This window comes from Vipera ursinii (genome assembly GCF_947247035.1).
Source record: "Vipera ursinii genome assembly, chromosome: 3".
NCBI classification, from domain to species: domain Eukaryota; kingdom Metazoa; phylum Chordata; class Lepidosauria; order Squamata; family Viperidae; genus Vipera; species Vipera ursinii.
The window spans coordinates 11304641-11324062 of NC_139516.1; the positions used below are offsets into that span (position 1 = coordinate 11304641).

Below are 19422 nucleotides of genomic sequence, written 5' to 3' on the forward strand. Positions count from 1 at the left end.
AAGGAAAACTCATCAGGGATTCAAATATAGCCAAGACACCAAGTGTAATAGAAACAGTATTTTAGCAACAGACGTATCGGGAGTCTGAGGGCCTTAGCACATTCAGGAGCAGTTCTGATAGGGAGTGATGTTATATCTATCTTATGATACCCGAAGATGCAGCATCAAGTCACATCCATGTAAACGTCCTTCTGTACAGAGCATGATACAACCGGATAAAAATATCTGGGTGTAGTTGAGATGTAAGGAGGAGTCTTTCATCATCTAGGCCCAAGACTCACTGTTTAAGCTCCAGTATGGCTTTTATCTGCCATCAAATAACATACAAGGGGTAAGACCAGTGCTTCTGAACCCCAGCAACTTTAAAACGGCTGAAATCCCCATCTGGAAGTTGAAATCCAACCAATTTTCACATCAAGCTTCCTGAAGTCCAAAAAGGCAAAGTCCACCCATGTTAACACTGCTGAGGTTCAGAAACACTGGGAGACACAAACCCATCAAATGCCTTAAAAGCCCCCAGCTAGGTTTGAATTGCACTTGCTGTGTAGCAATGTGCTCGGTTTACATACAAATTGGGTTCCCTCTTAATCCACTCTTTAGTATCCTCTTTCTAGCGGTATGCAAATACATAGCATCATTACATCGGTTGCCCTCAACCACAATGGCAAACACATAACCTATTCCACACCATGTTGTGGGCCAGAGTTTGCTATTTTGCACTCCCATGACCATTTGATCCTTGAGGAAAGCAATTGGCACCTTGCCAAATCAAGCAGTGTTGGCCTCCTCCTTACAAGATCTGCTCCATGGATTCGTATCTCCACCTCTTGCTTTTTACTCCAGGCAGACTTCACTTCCTTCCATGAGACCCTACTGTCAAAATCATCTCGACTCCCTCCCCAATAATTAGGTTGTAAAGGACAGATAAAATGGACCAGTTCACCATTCACAGTTCGCTCTGGAGTAAAAGCATAGCCTACATTTCTTTGCCCAGTGCAAAGAAGCCACTTAATTATTTTTGTAACTTTAAAAAAAACAGACCTAGGAGGGAGCAGAAACAAATGATGCGAAAGGTAAGTTAGTATTCTTGGGATTAAAAAGCTGTTTTAAAAGTTCACAGCATTTCTCTCACATTCACACACCCCAAGATGCAAAAAAAAGAGCAGTTATAATCCTACAATTATTGGTAAAGCTAATTGGTATTTTCTTCCTGGCTGTGTTATGTTGTCAGTAGGGCAATAACGAAAATGAGCACCGGGTTTGAGAACATAAATGTCTGTAGTCTTGTTTACCACATATCCAACAACGACGTCTGGTTCAACAGGCATGGCAAAGAGGCAATTCTTCGAAGTAACAATGCTTTGCATGCAGACACAGGCAGGAAAAAAAAATCCCAGCCAATTGAAATTGGGAGTTTTTCCCAACAAGAGACGAGGCAAAAACAGTCACAGCACAAGGAATGGCCACAATGGAAAATCTTTTGCTAGAGCCACACAATGCACTGCATTATTCCTGAGCTACAAGTTTGCAAGAAATGCCCTCCGAACAATTAGCCAAGCTTGGGATTCTTCCTCTTCACTTTTAGCTCACCCACCCCCCTCCCCACAAGATAAAAAAACCTCCCATTTCCAAATTTGAGCTGCCTGCTCCCAGTGAATCTTCCTACCTTTGAGGAATTGCTCTCTTTCCGTGAGATTTGGAGACACCAAGGCTGTGTAGTCATCTTCTGAGAATCCTGGCTTGCAAGTGGGCCTGACGGTAAGATCCCCATTGTGTGCCTGAAGAGATTAAGAACAAAAAAAAACCTGCCATGAATTGGGGCTGAGTGAAAGAGGGAGGGCAGGGAGACGACAGCTTTTTGCAAAGCCAGCATGCAGGTGTCTGCAAACACCCAAGTTGGCACGACAGTAACAGGTTCATCACGTCGATAACATATTGCAAGCTAAGGAGCAAAACGCAAGCAACCCCAACAAGGAATCCAGCATATTACTTCCCAGAAGTCTGAATGCTGAAGATAAGTGTGGGGGGGGGAAAGAATATTAAACGCGAATGGGGTGAGTCATGCAAGCTGTACATCACAATACTTCTGTCCAGCAGCAGTAAAGGAACCCTAGTTGCTAGGATCAATACACCAAATCAAGCCATGGTTAAGAAAATAGAGACTTCAGAATTGGAAAATCCATTTAATCACCCTGTTCGGCTCTCTTATTTGCCCAACAGTAAAAGATCGCTGGAAGTTCAAGTTCCAGCAAGATGCTGTTGGTTTGTATACCCAGACCACGCTTCCCTTAAACAAATCAATGTGGAATTGCTGAGCAATCGCCAACTGGTAAGACAGAAAGAGGGGAAAAACTGCCAACAAACCAGCAAGAGCAACCCTGGCTGATCTGCAAAGTGAAATCTAGGATGGTTAAGAAAGCACCCTAGAGAAATAAAAATGACTTAGGCAGATTATATAAATAATATAGTATCTTTCTCTTCCTTCCTGTCTGTGGAAAACAAAAAATATGGGCTATTGTTCTTCTATGCAAGGTTTAGGCCCAGTTGAACTAAATCAGGCCTCATAGGAAAAAAGTATTGAACTGAAGTCTGTGCTACGTTCAGTTTGGTAGCTTGCAACTGTACCTTTTTGCTAAGCTTGCTGGTTTCAAATATAGTTAACATAAGGACCGGAACAGTAAGAAATAGGCAACTGAAAGTATTGAACGGATGCGGGTTCCAATGTACAAGAGTTATGTGGAAAACTTGTGTTCAGCAAAGGGCCAGCATAAAGTCTTTTGACCATCTTGTCTATAGTCTTAGAATGAGAAAGCATTGTAAAAATAAAAAGTTGGACTGGACCGGATTGATTGGCCTATAGCTGACCTTATTGGAACCGTTATGTCATTGGACCTCATTGCAATGGGTTTTTTAGCATTTGTGTGTGTGTTCCAAATTACTGCTGAAATAAACCTCTTAATAGTAATAAGTATTGCTGTTTCTGTCTCTTGTTTTTTTCATTGGGTTTTTCCACGACATGTCCTAACTGCAAAGCAGGTTAATTTAGGAGCATTCATATATCTATTCCAAACTTCCAATTGGGAAACTCCCAGCTTTTGGCTTTGTAATCTATCCCTTGTCCAGATCCATCTTCAGATGTAAACTGGGTAAAAAAAGGCCGGATTTTCTCCCCAAGCCTTAGAAGAGCCATAAGACAGAATCAATTCTGCACATGCCTGGCTTTCCAGACCCAGCAGCTCAATTTGACTCCAGCTAATATGTCAGCTGAAGCTAAAATGCTTGTTTGCGGGTGACTTCTAAATAATAAAATTCCCATGGTAAGGAAGATACTAAGTTTTAGAGCAAGGAAGTGTCACTTTCACGCTGCCCCCAGGACTAATTTGGAGATTTTAATGAGGGAAATGGGTTCAAAGCAGCCCCAAATGATAAAACCAAAGGACCTACAACCCAGTAGAAATTTTAAACTACTTCCCCACCTGCTTTACACAGCCCTTTACAAAGATCCTCCCTAAAGATCTAGCAGCCAGGAAACCAAAGCAGATTCAGCCAAGCAGGAATTTTAAATAATTATGAACAGAAGGAAAGCCACATAAAACCTAGATGTGTGTAAGAGAGTGAGAAAAGGAAGGAGTGAACACAAAAGCTCATCTTCCCAGGCTGACAAGCTTACTAAGCAAAAAAAAGCAAGCCTATGTAATCTCTGCAAAAAATCACGCCTGGGGGGAAGAGAAGTGCCAGCTTCCATCTCAGGAAAGTGAATCTTGCTTGGAGCTCAAGGAATTCAGTTTGGAAACGCTTCTGGATCAAAATCCTTCAGAGAAGAGTCCAACTACTCAACTGATTATGGGGGACCTAGAGAGGACTACGTGGTGGGGTGCAATAGTTTCAGAAACGTGCCCATGTTTTCTTTTGTAGGCTCCCAATTTAAGCTCTCCAGGTTTCAGAATAAAAGGGCTCTAGTTGTCTTTTTAAAAAAGGGGGGGGAAGAAACAGAAAAACAGTTCCATCCAGTTTCCGCACTCTTGCCAAACAGAATGAAATTTTTGGTGTGCTGTTGTCACCCACCTAAAAGGGTTGGTCAAGGCAAACTCACTTCTCAAGGGTTATTCTTCCCACTGAGAGTTAAGTAGAAAGGAGAGCATCCTCCCGTCAGTTTAAAACAAAATCAAGACACACTTGGGGGGGAGTCAAGGCAATCTGGGCAGCAAACGGTCAAGCTCTGGAAATGTAAATTTCAAACTTACAAAACGCAGAAAGACTAGTGAGCAGTGAAGGCGATTCTCCCCCACTAGACAGGTCGCAGCTATGCATGATTTCATACCATTATAAGAAAAACACACACTAAAACCGTGTTTCTCAACCTTAGCCACTTTTAAGACCCGTGGACCTTAACTCCCAGAATTCCTCAGCCAGCTCTGCTGTCTGGGGAATTCTGGGGGCTGAAGTCTACACATCTTTAAAATAAGGCAAGGTTGAGAAACATTACAAGCAAAAGAAAGTCACAAGTCCTGTTTCAGAGGAAGGGCCCTAATCGCTTTAGAAACAGTGTTAGCATAAAAATGAGGCGCCCCCATTGAGAGTCCTTACCCTGGACCTAAGCCACTACCCCAATAGCCTTCCCTGGCTTTGTGAACTTATTAAAACAAGATGATTGATCTCCTTCATTACTTTAGCTGCTGTCCCCACCTTTTTATATCATGTCACCTTTCAAGCAGGGAGACATCCACCAATCAGAGCCCTGAAGCTGGAACGAAGAGGGTGTAATTTCTGGAATTCTGGATAAGCTTTTTTTTCCAGCTTGGTCTCTCCCATCCCTATTCCACTCAGCATCTCCCAAAGTAGACAATGGGAGAATATGGAGGCAGAATTAAACCCCATAGAACAGCCATGTCAAACTGCCGGGTCAGATGCATCATGACAAAACCACACCCTCCTCATTGCTGGCAATGGGGGGAAAAAGTCACCTGATGTTGCGAGTTTGACATGCCTGCCATAGAAGGAGGTAGCTTATTGCCAGGGTTATCCAAGAAGTTAAATCCTGCAGAATAGAAACACTGAAGTAGATTGCACTTTTAGAAAGTGAAAGATTGAACCTGACCAAAGCAGCGAAACTAAGTACCACAAGCAGTGTCTAAGATCTTTTCTCCTCCCCCCACTCGCCCCCCCCCCCCACATTGCAGGGAAGCTTGAGCTGCTGTCCCTTAAGCAAAAGCTCATTTCAGAATAGGGGTAAAGTGGATTAGTGCAAACACATCCTCCTGTCTTCTCCCAACTAAAGTAGCAGAGTTTTTGCTCTGATTTGCTTTATTGGAAGCCGGAGGCAAAAGCTAGTGCCACAAGTGCAGAGCATGTGTTGGAAGAGATGATGGATAGAAAATGAACTCAACACAGCGCTAAAAGAGGGCGAAGGCCAGAAAGGACTGTGCAGGGGGGCAATGAGGAGAGAGGGGGGTATCTTCCCAAACACACTTGAATCACACCCACCCCAAGTCAGCTGACCTCACCCTCCAAGCAAACGGTGACAAATCATTCCCGACTTAACACACTTTGGTAACTATAGGAGAAATTGTGGCACCTTGAGGAGGAAAAAATACTACCTTAAAAATCAGCACATCCAACAACTTAAACGCTGTACACCCCTGGGATGGAGGCGAGGACAATGGGAAAGACAATGTGTAAAGTCTGCCCTGGTACAGCCATACCCCAAGACCACATCAAGAGAGTGAGTGAGTTTGGGAGAGACTTGCAAGCCAATAAATATTTCACCCCAATTTCAAATACTGCTCTCCAGAAAGGTGTTGTTTTTTTCTCTCCCTCCTATATAAATTTGTCTTAGATGCTCAGATTCTCTCTCAAAAAGCAAATCCCTTCTAAAGAGGGTTTGATGGGCTAACATAGATGATTAATGAGCTCCATTAGCCAATAAACACATCTTACATTCTGCTTTTAAAAGAGCAGCAAAGGCTGCGTTCAGACAAAATATTTCACCAGTCTGGGAAACCCTGGTAGATGTGTTTGGAGAGCATTCCTAGCATGGTCTTTTTTTGTATTGTAGCTTTGCTAGTGGGAAAACCCACCTGGCTTGAGTTACAGTAGATACAAGGGTTAAACTTACATGTTGTGTGAATGCAGCCAGAGGACAATTTCCTCCCCCCCCCCCATTCTGAGAACAGAATCCTACATGGGTTTATGCAGAAAACCCGGTTAAGTTCACCCAGGCTCTCTGCCTGTTTAGAGAGAACGAAAAAGGGAACGGAAAGGCATTACATGCTAACTCCCTCCAAGCGGGCAACTTCAACCTAAGCATCAAGTCCTATTTTTTTTTTTTACCAGGCTGGGTGTCAAGGCTCAGCAAGGCACACGCGAGACACACCACACACGTAGAAGTTCTGGGGAGATCCCCGTGAAACTTTTATTCCTTTTGTTTTTTAAACCAAAATAAAAGAAATTCGGAAAAGCTCCAGCAAATGCGTACTTTTTTCTGGGAGACTCGCCCGCCTTGCTCCATCCTACACGCCACACGTCGGGATGGGTCACCCCCCCCCCGCCCAGAGATGAAAATCAACTCGGGGTTGTCTCGCCGCCTTCCCTCCCTTCGCTTTTCCGCATTCGCTCAAGCGAGGCGTCCCACCCCCACCCCCCACCCCAACAAAACCCTCCCCCCCTCCCTCCGAAGGATTTCTGTCGGCCAACCGTCTGTGAATAGATGCCGGGAGGAGGGGGGGGGGAAAGAGGGGAAGAGAGGCGACGAGAAAGCGGTGTGAATGCATCTCAGCTAGAGAACACAAGCCAGCATTGTTGCGGACGCTCTGCGAAAAAGAGCCAGCGAGAACTACTTGGACGTGGGGTTGCGGGGGCGGCGGGGGGTTGTTGAGTGGCGAAGCTTTTTGACCAGGGCTCTTTCCCCTCCATCCTTCCCCCCCCCCCCACCAAACCCAGGGCCGGCAGACAAGACGTGCACACGGCATCTATTGCGACGCGAGTGTGAACAAAAGGGGAGGGGGGGCCGAAAAGCAGGCATAAATCCCGGCTTCTCTCCTCTCGCCACCCCACCCCCCCACCCCCACCCGGTCCCCGCTTCCAATCTCTTTTCCGCAGGCAGGAATCTCGCGCAGGGACCCGATCCTTCCGGCATCAGCCGAGTGCCCACGCCGGCCACAGGGAGCCGTCACACGCCGGGGTGCAAGCAAGCAAGGACTGGGGAAAGCCGGGGTGCAAGCAAGCAAGGACTGGGGAAAGCCGGGGTGCAAGCAAGCAAGGACTGGGGAAAGCCGGGGTGCAAGCAAGCAAGGACTGGGGAAAGCCGGGGTGCAAGCAAGCAAGCAAGGACTGGGGAAAGCCGGGGTGCAAGCAAGCAAGCAAGGACTGGGGAAAGCCGGGGTGCAAGCAAGCAAGGACTGGGGAAAGCCGGGGTGCAAGCAAGCAAGGACTGGGGAAAGAGGGCAAAGCGGCGGAGGCATCGAGCAAGAGACCCGAGGCGGGCTGCGGGTCTTTGGGCAGCCCCAGCAGAAGTCCTCTTCTTCCGGCGAGTGTCGGGCGGGCGCCCAGGCTGGCCGCTCTCCTCCTCCTCCTCCTCCTCCCCCTGCCCGCGGACGCAGCTGCTGCTGCTGCTCCAACTTACCTTCGCCGAGCCCCGGCCGTGGCAGAAGAAGAAGAAGAGAAGTAGCATCCCCCAAGCGGCGGGCATCTCTCCGCTGGTCCCCCGTGCCGGACTCGGGCTGCTTCCCGACGCCGCCGACGCCGCCGCCTCTCCTCGCGAACTCAGCCCGGGCTGAGCAACCCCCTTCGAGCCGCCAGCCGCGGATCGTCGCCAGCCGTGGATCCTCGCCCGCTCAGCCGCTCGCTTCGCCGGCTGCCCTCGAAAGCGGCAACTCTGCTCGCTGCTGCTTGGCCGCTGCTGCTGCCGAGCTTCGCCGGCTGCCTCTTTCTCCCCTGCCTTAATTCCTCGCAGCCGCTTTGAACTGCAGGTGAAGCGCTCTCGGTGCTGCTCCAGCGAAGCCCCGCCTCCCAAGCCCCGCCCACACGGCGCGGAGGGGGCAGGCGGGCGGCCAGCCGGCCGGCCTTAAAGGGACCGCGGCGGGGAAAGCGGAGCCTGCCGCGGCCGGCGGAAGAGCGGGCTGGCTGGGAAAGAGGGATTCGTGCCCTCTCTCCTCGGAGCCAGAAGCTCCGGCAAAGGCCAGGCTCCGCCAAAGTCCACTCCCGCCCGGCGGCGGCTGCTGCTGCTGCTGCTCCCGAGTGGGGAAGCCTCGCCTCGCCTAGCCCGGATTCAGAGATGCGGCCAAAACTCCTTTGCTCCGCTCCTCTCTCTCCGGTGGACTTAGGACACTTCGCTCCGTGGAGTTGTTGGTGCCGGCGGGAGCTAGGTAACGTTCCCTGATGGGACCCTCCGCCACGTCGCTGGCCCCGCTCGGCGACCTTGCGTGGATACACCGAACTGGCGGGGGAAGGAGAGGCGGGCGACAGATTGCTCGGAGGAGATGCAAAGAAAAACACAAGACAAGACAGACAAAACACACAGACCGACATACAAGAGACACAAAGACGGGAGAGCGAGAGATCCAAGCGGGGTGTGCGAGGTGCAAACGTCGTCGACATTCGAGGCAAGGAAGTTGGAATCGCGTAGGATTAGTAGAGTGGGTGTAGTGGTTGCAAGTGCAGGTGACTTTGGCAAGTCACTAAAGCAGGGGTCTTCAAACTTGGCCCTTTGATGACTTGTGGACTTCAACTCCCAGAATTCCTCAGCCAGCTTGGCTGGCTGAGGAATTCTGGTAGTTGAAGTCCACAAGTCATCAAAGGGCCAAGTTTGAAGACCCCTGCACTAAAGAGATGAGTTCCAGTTCCGCCTTGGGCAGGGGGTAGGCAACCTCGGCTCTTTTTATGACTCATGGACTTCAACTCCCAGAATTCCTGAGCCAAATGCTGGCTCAGGAATTCTGGGAGTTGAAGTCCATGAGTCATAAAAAGAGCCGAGGTTGCCTACCCCTGGCCTTGGGCATGAAGGCCAGCTGGATGACTTTGGCCAATCACCAGGAGATGTTAAGTTCTGAAGATCATAGGCATACACAAGTGGGGCTGGATGTGTGAGCCAGTCACATTCTCCCAGCCCAACCCACTTCACAGGGATGTTGTGGGGAAAAATAAGGAAATAAGTGTGTGCTTATTGCCTTGTTATTTATAAAAATAATAAAAGCAAAACAAACACTTCTGTATTGTATTATTATTGACAAGACGACTCTGGATTGAGGATTATGTAAATTGACAGGAGTCAGCTCTGCTCAGGAGATATTCCTCAAGGTAAGATTTTAGCATGATAAAAGAGTCTCAGGGTGGACAGGTTATCTTAGAGGTCATCTGTACCAGCTTCTGGGTTCCTCCACTTAATGCACTTCAACTAGAGAGCCCTCTGACCTCTTTTGAAACACCTCCAACCAGTGGCACCCATGAAGACCTATAAAATCACTTCTGAAGTGATGCAATGGAGGCCTTATGCTTTTGTAAGGATAATAGTTGATCAACATCCATCATGGGATTTTTACCCTCCTAAATCCCCACTGAAGTGGTCCTCTGCCAAGGAGGATCAGCTACTCTACTGTTCATCAAGTGTTACCATCAGGAAAAAAATATTCATGTCTGGTTTAAGTTTATAAAACCATTGTTGCCCTGGCTTCTGCAGCAGTTTTAAACAATTCTTTCATACATGTCTTCAGAAAGTTTGATGTCAACTATCCCATCTCCCACAGTATTCTCCAGGCTAAAAAAAAGTAGCGGATGTTGTCACTTCGGGACTTATTGGATTGCTGTCCTCTGGCTATGGCGTATTTGATTAACATCCATCCTAAAATGTGCCCAGATCAGATGCAACAGCCTCAGTGTAGTCTGCCAGAATAAACATACTGTAATAGGGCTTTCAAGTGAGTCTTGACTTCTAGCCACTGCCCTGGACAGCTCCCTGAAGTTTTTTTGGCATATAAATGTTTTTTTTTCCAGAAGTGGTTTGCCATTGCCTTCTTCCTAGGGCTGGGAGAGTGACTAGCCCAAGATAACTCAGCTGCCTTTGTGCCCAAGGCAGGATTAGAACTCTCCAGTGTCATTAACCCCTGCATCAAACTGGTAGGATACAAAGCGATAGTAATCTCTCTCCTGCATCAGATTTTATCTCATTTCAAACTAACCCACCAAGACATCTAGATTGTGTTTTGCAGTCAACTGTCTAGTAATACTGTCTCCACTCACTCTTGGCGTATTTCTTTCTCCTTTCCAACCATGCATTCCATTCACAAGGAACCTGGGTTTCAGCAATGCCATCTAAATCACAGCCACAAAGAGGGAGTCAAGCTATTCTCCAAAGCGCCTGAAAGCAGGACAAGAAGCAACGGATGGAAACTAGTCAAGGAGAGAAGCAACCTAGAACTAAGGAGAAACTTCCTGACAGAACAACTAACCAGTGCATTAAGACCTTAAATTTTTCCTATGCATTATCCATTATGTTTTGTACAGAGATCCCAAAATCCTTGGGTTACATTATTATCAGGCACGAAAGTCCACACGTGAAGATCCATTTAAAATTGACTTATTGCTACTCATGCCTACGCAGAGAAATATTCTCAACTAACAGCACATGCCTGGCATTAGATATGGGTCCGTGTCCCAGAGGTGCTTTTTATAAAGACAACTTAAGAAGCTTCTTGGATGAGAAGTGAAACATCTTCAAGGAAAAGCAAAGAAAGCCCAGTTGCCTTTTGAAAAAGCACCTTTGGGACAACCGTGACCTGGATGACTGAGAACCTCCATAGCCACAAGGGACAATGGAATTCGAAGGAGGTTGGACTTAGTTCATTTCTGGCTACGTAGCTGATCCCTTTTTTAACTCCACCCCAGGTTCTACCATTCTTTTCTCTACATTACTAGATGTATTCTTTTCTGCATTTCCACAATTATTGCGTGCTTCTATATCCTGGGTCATATCACTTCTGGAGTCTAAGTATGTATCCACAGATCATTTTCTAGACCAGGGGTGTCAAACTCAATTTCATTGAGGGCCGCATCAGCATTGCGGTTGCGCTCAGGGGGCCGGGTGGGTATGGCCAGGGTGGGCGTGGCCTACTGGGTGGGTGTGGCCAGCTCTGCATCGTTCACATCAAGGGTGACTATGGGGGCCTGGGCAGGAGCGGGACAGATCTGAGGGTCTCTGGCAGAAGGAGGGTCTCTAGGCCAGGGCCAAGGCAGCGGGGGCCCTTCCCTCACTGTTTCCAGGATGGCTTCGTGGGCCGCATGAAACCACTTCGTGGGCTGCATCCGGCCCCCGGGCCTTGTGTTTGACATGTCTGTTCTAGACTGTTTTTTCTCACCCATGATTCACCTTCAACCTTCCAGATCAGGTTGAGTGCCTCCCAAATTCATTTTCTTCTCACTTATGAGGTTCTACCATTTTTATCGAGACCTTAATCTTCAAAATGTGTCCCATTATCAAAGAACCCACACCGTTCCCATTGATAAATCTCTATGTAGTCAATTCAATTCCAATATTAACCCCCCCTCCACTTTCTAGGTCACATCCTTCAGCTGGAACCAAGATGCCCCTCATCTGTGTTCCTAGGTCCTTCAGACTGCCCAATGCCCTAGTCTCTTGCATTTTTTTTTTCAAATATCTTGTCTCATTAACTTCATGTTAGTTCAGAGCGGCAACTTGTATGGGAGATCATTATTAAATCCAAGGCTGTAGGTTAAATGGGAAATTGAAAGCATGATCAGGGCATTGCTAAGAAAACACGACACAGAAATATCTGTTCTGTTTTAAAATGTCAACTTCAACTAGTTAAGACAATTACACTTTTGTGATTACAGTATAAACTTTCCTAGAAAGAAAATTGCCCTTATGTAGCCTAAGAATTAACAGTCCCACCAGGAATGAACTTGGTTAATGAACAAGCTAACTTGACACATATTATTGAAACTGGCTTGAACAAGGATATAAAGCTTCCTTCCTTCATATCTTTCATCAGCCCTTAATTCCAGGGCTTGGGGTATGGATAGCAACTTCAGCAGAGATGGACCTAATCTAGATCCTGTCTTTCTTTTGAAGCAACAGCTGTGTGATTTAGATGTGAAAGAATTCAGTTTAATCCTTTATTATGGCCAGACTGCTTGTTTGTTGCCACCCAGAATTAATGGACCATCCTAGGTGCCTAACTGATCAGAAGGAATTCTAGAAAATTAAGGGGTTTTTTCTGCCCAGTGTTGACAGAAGATTTTCCTAGGTTTACCTGGTAAAATCCTTAAATTCAGAAGCTGCAAGGATGCTTGCTGTGCTTATTCCGTATTGCTTAATGTGATGCTCTTTATTTCAAGGGTGTGCAGCCTGGTGTGGAGAAAAGGCCTTCATGCATGGTGACAGTGCACGCAGAGCAGAAGTGGGTTTTTTGCTTCCCCCCCCCCCCAGTGGTGAGCTGCACTTTGTGCCCTATCTGGGGCTCATAGCTATGTGACCAGAATTATGACATCAAATTCAGTTTTGGTCACCATGATGTAAAAAAGATGGAGTACAGAGAAGAGCAACCAAGATGGATCAGGGGACTGGAGGCTAAAACATTAAGGAACGGTTGCTGGAATTGGGTATGCTCAGTTTAATGAAGAGAAGGACAAAGGAAGTAATATGAGATATTGGTACACTGCTGCCACAAAGATTCAAGCTATTCTCCAAAAGCACCTGAAGGCAGGACAAGAAGCAATGCATGGAAATTAATTGGAGAGAAGCAACCTAACTAATAAGAAATTTCCTGACAGAACAATTAATCAGTTGGAACCACCTGCCTCCAGAAGTTGTGAATGCTCTAACACTGGAAGTTTTTAAGAAGAGACAGGACAGCCATTTGTCTGAATATGGTATAGGGCAGGGGTGTCAAACTCAATTTCATTGAGGGCCGCATCAGCGTTGAGGTTGCCCTCAAGGGGCTGGGTGGGTATGGCCAGGGTGGGCGTGGCTAGAGTGCGTATGGCCTACTGGGTGGGCATGGCCAGCTCTACATCATTCCAATCAAGGGTGCCTATGGGGGCCTGGGCAGGAGTGGGACAGATCTGAGGGTCTCTGGTGGAAGGAGGGTCTCTGGGCCAGGGCCAAGGCAGTGGGGGCCGTTCCCTCACTTTTTCCAGGATGGCTTTGCGGGCCACATGAAACCACTTCGCGGGCCAGATCTGGCCCCTGGGCCTTGTGTTTGACATCTCTGGTATAGGGCTTCCTGCCTGAGCAGGGAGTTGGAGTAGGTGACCACCAAGGTCCCCTTCCAACTTATTATTTGAATAACGTCACATGTTCGGCCCTGGATTTTGTTCAGGGGATATTTAGGAATGAAATATAGCAGATATCAGCATCTGATAAAACCTTGGGCTAAACTTGAAAAACCTAAGCAAGATTGCATCTAGTGTTTGGATGGAAGACCACAAGAAGACTCCAGGATCTATAAGCTATTTTAAAAAATAAGAATTGTGGGAATTTTTAAGAAAAATCCTAAAAGACAATGGCAAACTACTTATTCAAGAATACCTCATGGACCATGTAATCACCACCCTTGTGTTGCCACTTTGTCCTATTACTTGTAGCCTGTTGTGTGACCCAAGCCATTGTGGCCTATTCAATAGAACATGGTTTAATATTAGGATTCACAACTTTCTTGATGCTTCATACTAGTACCTCACTTTTGTTTTTCTTTTTTTCTGAGAAGATCTGAACAAAATCTGGGCTGCAGTCCCTCCTAAATTTTGTTTTCTAAATATGCTTGGGGATCTTTAAGGCATTCTCTCCAATAAGGTTGATTTTAAGGATTGTGCAAAGCTCTTCCCCACCTTTTTAAATTAAAAAAATACATAAAAGAATTAGGGTCCAGAAGAGCAAGGACCCTGGGGAACACCCATCTGCCTGGAAACAAGATGAAAAATTGTATGTGAGAAAGCTCCTACTGTAACATGCTCCAAAACTTTCAAACGTACCCATTGACTGGAAAGAGTGACTTTTGGCGTAGCCAAAGATGGTGAACTAGAGGCTAAAACTGGACCAGAGGCTAAACTGCATCAAGAACTGCTGCAGGAATTGGGTATGTCTAGTTTAATGTAATATTACAGGTGACATAGCAATGTTCCAATATTTGAGGGGCTGCCACAAAGAGGGGGATCACCTTATTTTCCAAAGCACCTGAAGGCAGGACAAGAAGCAACGGATGGAAACTAATCAAGAAAGCCAACCTCGAACTACGGTAAATTTCCTGATAATTAGAACAATTAATCTATTTACTTGCCTTCAGAAGCTGTTGGGTGCTCCATTACTGGAGATTTTTTAAAGAGATTGGACAACCATTTGTCTGAAATGGTAGGGTCTCCTTGCTTGATCAGGGAGTTGGGGATTGGACAGGGGATTAGATCAGGGGCAGGCAACTCTGCTCTTTTATGACCCGTGGACTTCAACTCCCAGAATTCCTGAGTCAGCACAACTGACTCAGGAATTCTGGGAGTTGAAGTCCACGAGTCATAAAAGAGCCAAGGTTGCCTACCCCTGGTTGGTCCCTTCCAAGTCTGTTATATGTATTGACTTGGGAGGCCGGTGTGTGGTGTAGTTGGTTCACATAGTGTGGTGGGATGGAGGGTTTGTTGTCACTGTGTGTTGGGGGGAGAGAGCACAGGGGGAGGCTCAGCTAATCTCGATGTACACATGTTGTACTTTGACAATAAAGATTTATTTATTTCATTTCTCAACACAACATTTCTTTCTGCACCATATAACTTCAAGTCTTTGTTTCTGCTTTTCCCATTTTCATTCATGGGAACTCTTTATAGGCTGGCTTAAAGTGAATGGGCCAAGAAAATTAAATATCTCCTAGCAAGGGTGGGATACACTGGGTTTTATTGTCCGTTTTGTTCTCGACATTGTACCACGTACGTCGGGAGGTTTTACAATCCCTTCGCATTACGAGCATTTTAAAAGGCTCAAATTAAGTTAGTCCAGATTTCCAGAGTAGTAGCCCTGCGTGTCACCAGAGAAAGACAGTTTAGCGACATCTAACTGTGCAAAGCCAAGCCGAATATTGTTGTGCTCGGGGAAGCGAGGTTTTCTCATCTCAGAAATGATTAGGTTAGCCCATTTTAGTTCTTATTTATGCACTGCGGTGTAATGTTCTGTGCAAGAAATAAGGGGTGTCGGGAGGAGGGCTGGTGTTAAGAGAAAACAAACCCCAACATAGCTAGGAGAGCGCACAGCATGAGCTGAAGCTTGGAACAGAAGCTACTTGCTGAGGGCAAGGCAGGGAAGTCAATCGTTTTTGCTGAATTTGAAATGTTTTGAACAAGAGAGAAGTAAAGATGCTAACAGATTCTGAAAACTACTGTTCTGCTAAGCCCAACTTGAAATACACACAGAAGCTGCAGCTGCTGCATTTTTAAAGGAGGACAGAGATTTGTTACTTTCCCCCCCCCTCCCTCTCTCCAGTGGTATAGCTTTCCTCTTTGTTCAGGGGGAATGAGAGCTGATGGATTACTAGATGTTGCCACTGGATAAATGCAGAATAGGGTCAGAGCAAGCCCAGGTTTGGAAGCCAACACAAACTTCTTTAGGGTTTTTCTAGGCACAACAGTTGACCTGAAGGTTTTGTTCAGTTGCCCAGCGAGTTTGACCATTTCCATTTCTTTCTCTGCCTGTTTATAAAATTTATTTACCATCCGTCTTGTATGCAAAGTTACTCGGGTGGCTTACAAGTGTTAAGGGCTTTCCTTGGCCCTTTCTTGCATTTCAGGAAGCTAATAAAGAAGGAAATGAGAGGGGGGCTCCTCTTTGGTGCTCTCCAAGCTTTCTTGCAGATGTTTCATTACCCCAAGCTATGTAACAGTGTTTGCTAGTAAGGAGTGCAGTTGCAATTGCACTCTTTTACTGGCAACTGATATTGTTATCTAGGTTTGGGTAATGAAACATCTGCAAGAAAGCTGAAGGACCCCTTCATTTCAGGAAGCTTCAGGGCCTTAGTCTCTCATTAAGTGGGTCTGGTTCACACGACTGGTGAGTGAAACTGGATGGCAGTGTAGCTGCCCTGGAGCTTCTGCCAAGAAACAGCCCGACCTGGAGCTAAGCCAAAAAAAAGGGGACCAAAAAAGGCCAACACCCCTCCCCACCAGCAATCAGCACCCAGAAAATCATAGATCATAGATCAAATATCCATTTCCACTAAGCACAAACCATCAATGGACTAGGACTAGTACAGGGACTCATGGAAGTCCACGAGTCATAAAAGAGCTGAGGTTGCCTACTCCTGGAATAGTACAACCACATGGAATCAGCAACTAAAGCCCTGCAAAGCATCCTAAGTAAAGCAGCCCCAAAAAGGGGGAAAAAAAAACAGGAGTCATCAACAACGTGCAGTGTAATGACTGCAGCAACCACTACATAGGACAAACAGGCAAAAGACTGGTAGAACGCATACATAAACACCAACGAGCAGTCAGAAGACATGATGAAAACTCTTTAATTTCACACCAACTCCAAGATTTATCATCAGACCAACAATCAAGTAGTAAACAATACCCCAATCAAGAAACTGCCAAAGAAGCCAGCAGTTAACAGTTCAACCAAAGAACCTCTTAAGACCACCCCCACCAGCAATTGACAGGGCAAGCCACTAGATAGAATATGCTGTAAACTGAGCAAACCCCTTACTCCTTACTAGCACTGGTGGTGTTAGTTTGGGTAATGCAGTCACAGTCTGCAAGAAAAAGAAAGTTTAGCAAGCACCAAGACACCTCAAAATCTGGAGAAGTTTTTGACAAGTCTTTCCACTTTGCCTATGCAAAGCTGGTTTGTTTTAAGCAGATGTGACTCCTGTCACTCCGTAATTTACTCATGAATCCCCTAGGCTCTTGGCTCTTTTCTTTTGACTCGTGGACTTCCAACTCCCAGATTTCCTGAGCCAGCAAAATTGCCTACCCCTGGGCCTATGCAAACCCAGCCAGTTATGACTTAACCCACAAAGTAACACTCGGTAAATCAAGACATAATAATGTGGGAACCATGGGAGCAGGTTCTTTAATCACATTAAGACCATGTGGTGGTATGGTTGAAGGGTGAGATTTAAGAGCCATGGTGGCACAGTGGTTAGAATGCAGTATTGCAGGCTAACTCTTGCCACAGCCAGGAGTTCAATCCTGACTGGCTCAAAGTTGACTCAACCTTCCATCCCTTCTGTGGTCAGTAAAACGAGGACCCAGATTGTTGGGGGCAATATGCTGAGACTATAAACCATTTAGAGAAGGCTGTAAAGCACTTTGAAGCGGTATATAAGTTTAAGTGCTATTGCTTTTGCTATTAAATGACTGCCTATATTCCCATTAGAGTTCAGAGATGACATACTGTAGGGGCTATATGCACTCAACATCAACAAAGATGTTTTGAGTCATGATGTGCAAATGTTATCATTTGGGTTATTTATGGATTGACAGTAGCATACACATGCCACTTGCCCACCCCGCTCTCTCCAGGGTCCCACATGAGCTGGTCACAGAAATGTGTAATGGTCCATGCATTCTTGAAGTTGGGACTAGGATTTACTTGATTAACCCTCATTCCTCCCAGGTTTCTCTGATCTTCTGCACACACATGTGCATAAAAGACATTGCATCAAAGCTCTCTTCCTAGGACCGGTAACTTTTTTGTGCAAAAGTAGCAGAGATTTACTTAAGCAATTCAGTTTCCTGCAAAATTAAATATCCATGTATATATCATTAAACATGATGCATGGCTGCAGATTCCTTTAACACATTTTTCTGCTGATTCCTTGACATGGAATGCCCATTGTTGACATTTAGCCAAAATACATTGCAACCATATTCACATGTTTCATATTAATGGAGACATATTCTAGGATACATACCAAAGAAATCTATTAATCCACTCATCTTACATAAACGAAGAATGTATTCACCCTGAAAATACCAATATTAAACAACTTTCCTGTCTCCATACTTTGGTCTGTCACAGGAATCAACCTTGCAGAAATATGATCTATTATGCTTTTATTGGTGTAAAGAGGTAAGAATGAAAGCTGTGTTGCCATGGGGGTCTCCACTACAGATAATTGTGCTATATTAAATAAATAACAGGTGAAGGATCATTAGAGAACCAACCTGGAATTAAGGAGAAATTTCCTGACAGTTAGAACAATTAATCAGTGGAACAGCTTGCCTCCATAAGTTATGGGTGTTCCATTACTGGAGGTTTTTAAAAAGAAATTACAACCATTTGTCTAAAATGGTATAGGGCACAGGTATCAAACACAATCACATCACATTATGTATTGTGGTGTACCACAATGTTTTTTGCTTTTCTGGAGCTGGGATGGGCATGGCCTGCATGTGACATTTGGCCCACACGCCACCAGTTTGACACTCCTGGCATAGGGTCTCTTGCTAGAAGACCTCCAAGGTCCCAACACTACTCTATGTTCTAAGTCACAGAACCTGCTAAACCATCAAATAAGAGTTTATCAACTGCATTGGCTGGATTTTAAAAAACCACTTGAATTCAGAATTGAATCCCACACTTCAGCGGAAAATAAAATGGAACAATCCAACCAATTTGTTCCTTACTCAGAAAACCATGATTAAACCAAATGCATGAACCAAGTTGTTGGGGGGGGGGTTTAGGATTATAGAGTTGAAGCAGATAAGCTATTAGTCTGAGTCTTCTTACATCCCCAGACTTCGAATCTGGCTTCATCAGGTGAGTAGTTAGAAAGATCGAAATCTATTACAAGTTGAGCTTTGCTCATGCTAATGTCAACCAGGTAGAAGATACCTGGACACTGTTACAACAGTAGCCTGCAGTTACTTCTAAGTTTAGCAATCCTTTATCATATCAACGTGTCTTCCACAGAACTAACAGTTGAGGGTTGCCTACCCCTGGCTCTAGATAACAGAGATGACATCAAAAATGGGGAAAGTTAGCCCTTTTCTGCCATCCAGCTTTCTGCAACCCAAGTACAGGTGGTCTCTTACATTTCTTTAGAGCTCATTTGAGGTCACACCACCACATAAAAAGTGACTTATGAATGGTCCTCATGCTTATGACCACTGCAGCATCTCGTTACATGATCAAAATTTGGACACCTGGCAACTGATTGGTTGGGGTGTGTGTGTATCTGAAATTTACAGCACCCCAGAATCATCTGATCACCATTTCTAACCATCCCAGCCAGCTTCCAACAAGGAAAATCAATGGGGGGGGGAAGCTGTATTTACTTAACGGCCATGAGATTCCCTTATCCATGGGGGGGGAAGGTGTTAAATTGGGAATGACTCATTTAAGAACCCCTCCTGCTTAGCAATGGAAATTCTGATCCCATTGGTGGTTCATAAGTCAAGGACTATCTGTACAAGATTCTTAGAATCTTAAAA

The 19422-nt window shown here is 45.7% G+C and overlaps 1 protein-coding gene across 1 annotated transcript in view; it reads right to left on the minus strand.

Annotated features, from left to right (window-relative positions):
* Positions 1-2664, minus strand: part of CDH4 (cadherin 4) — a gene marked incomplete at its 5' end in the record, with an annotated part of 1024675 nt that extends 1022011 nt beyond the window's left edge. The window contains 2 exons of the mRNA XM_083358225.1: positions 1667-1778; positions 2626-2664. Of these exons, the coding sequence (XP_083214351.1) occupies positions 1667-1778; positions 2626-2664 (151 nt within the window). The remainder of the gene's footprint in view (positions 1-1666; positions 1779-2625) is intronic.
* Between the last annotated feature and the right edge of the window lie 16758 nt (positions 2665-19422).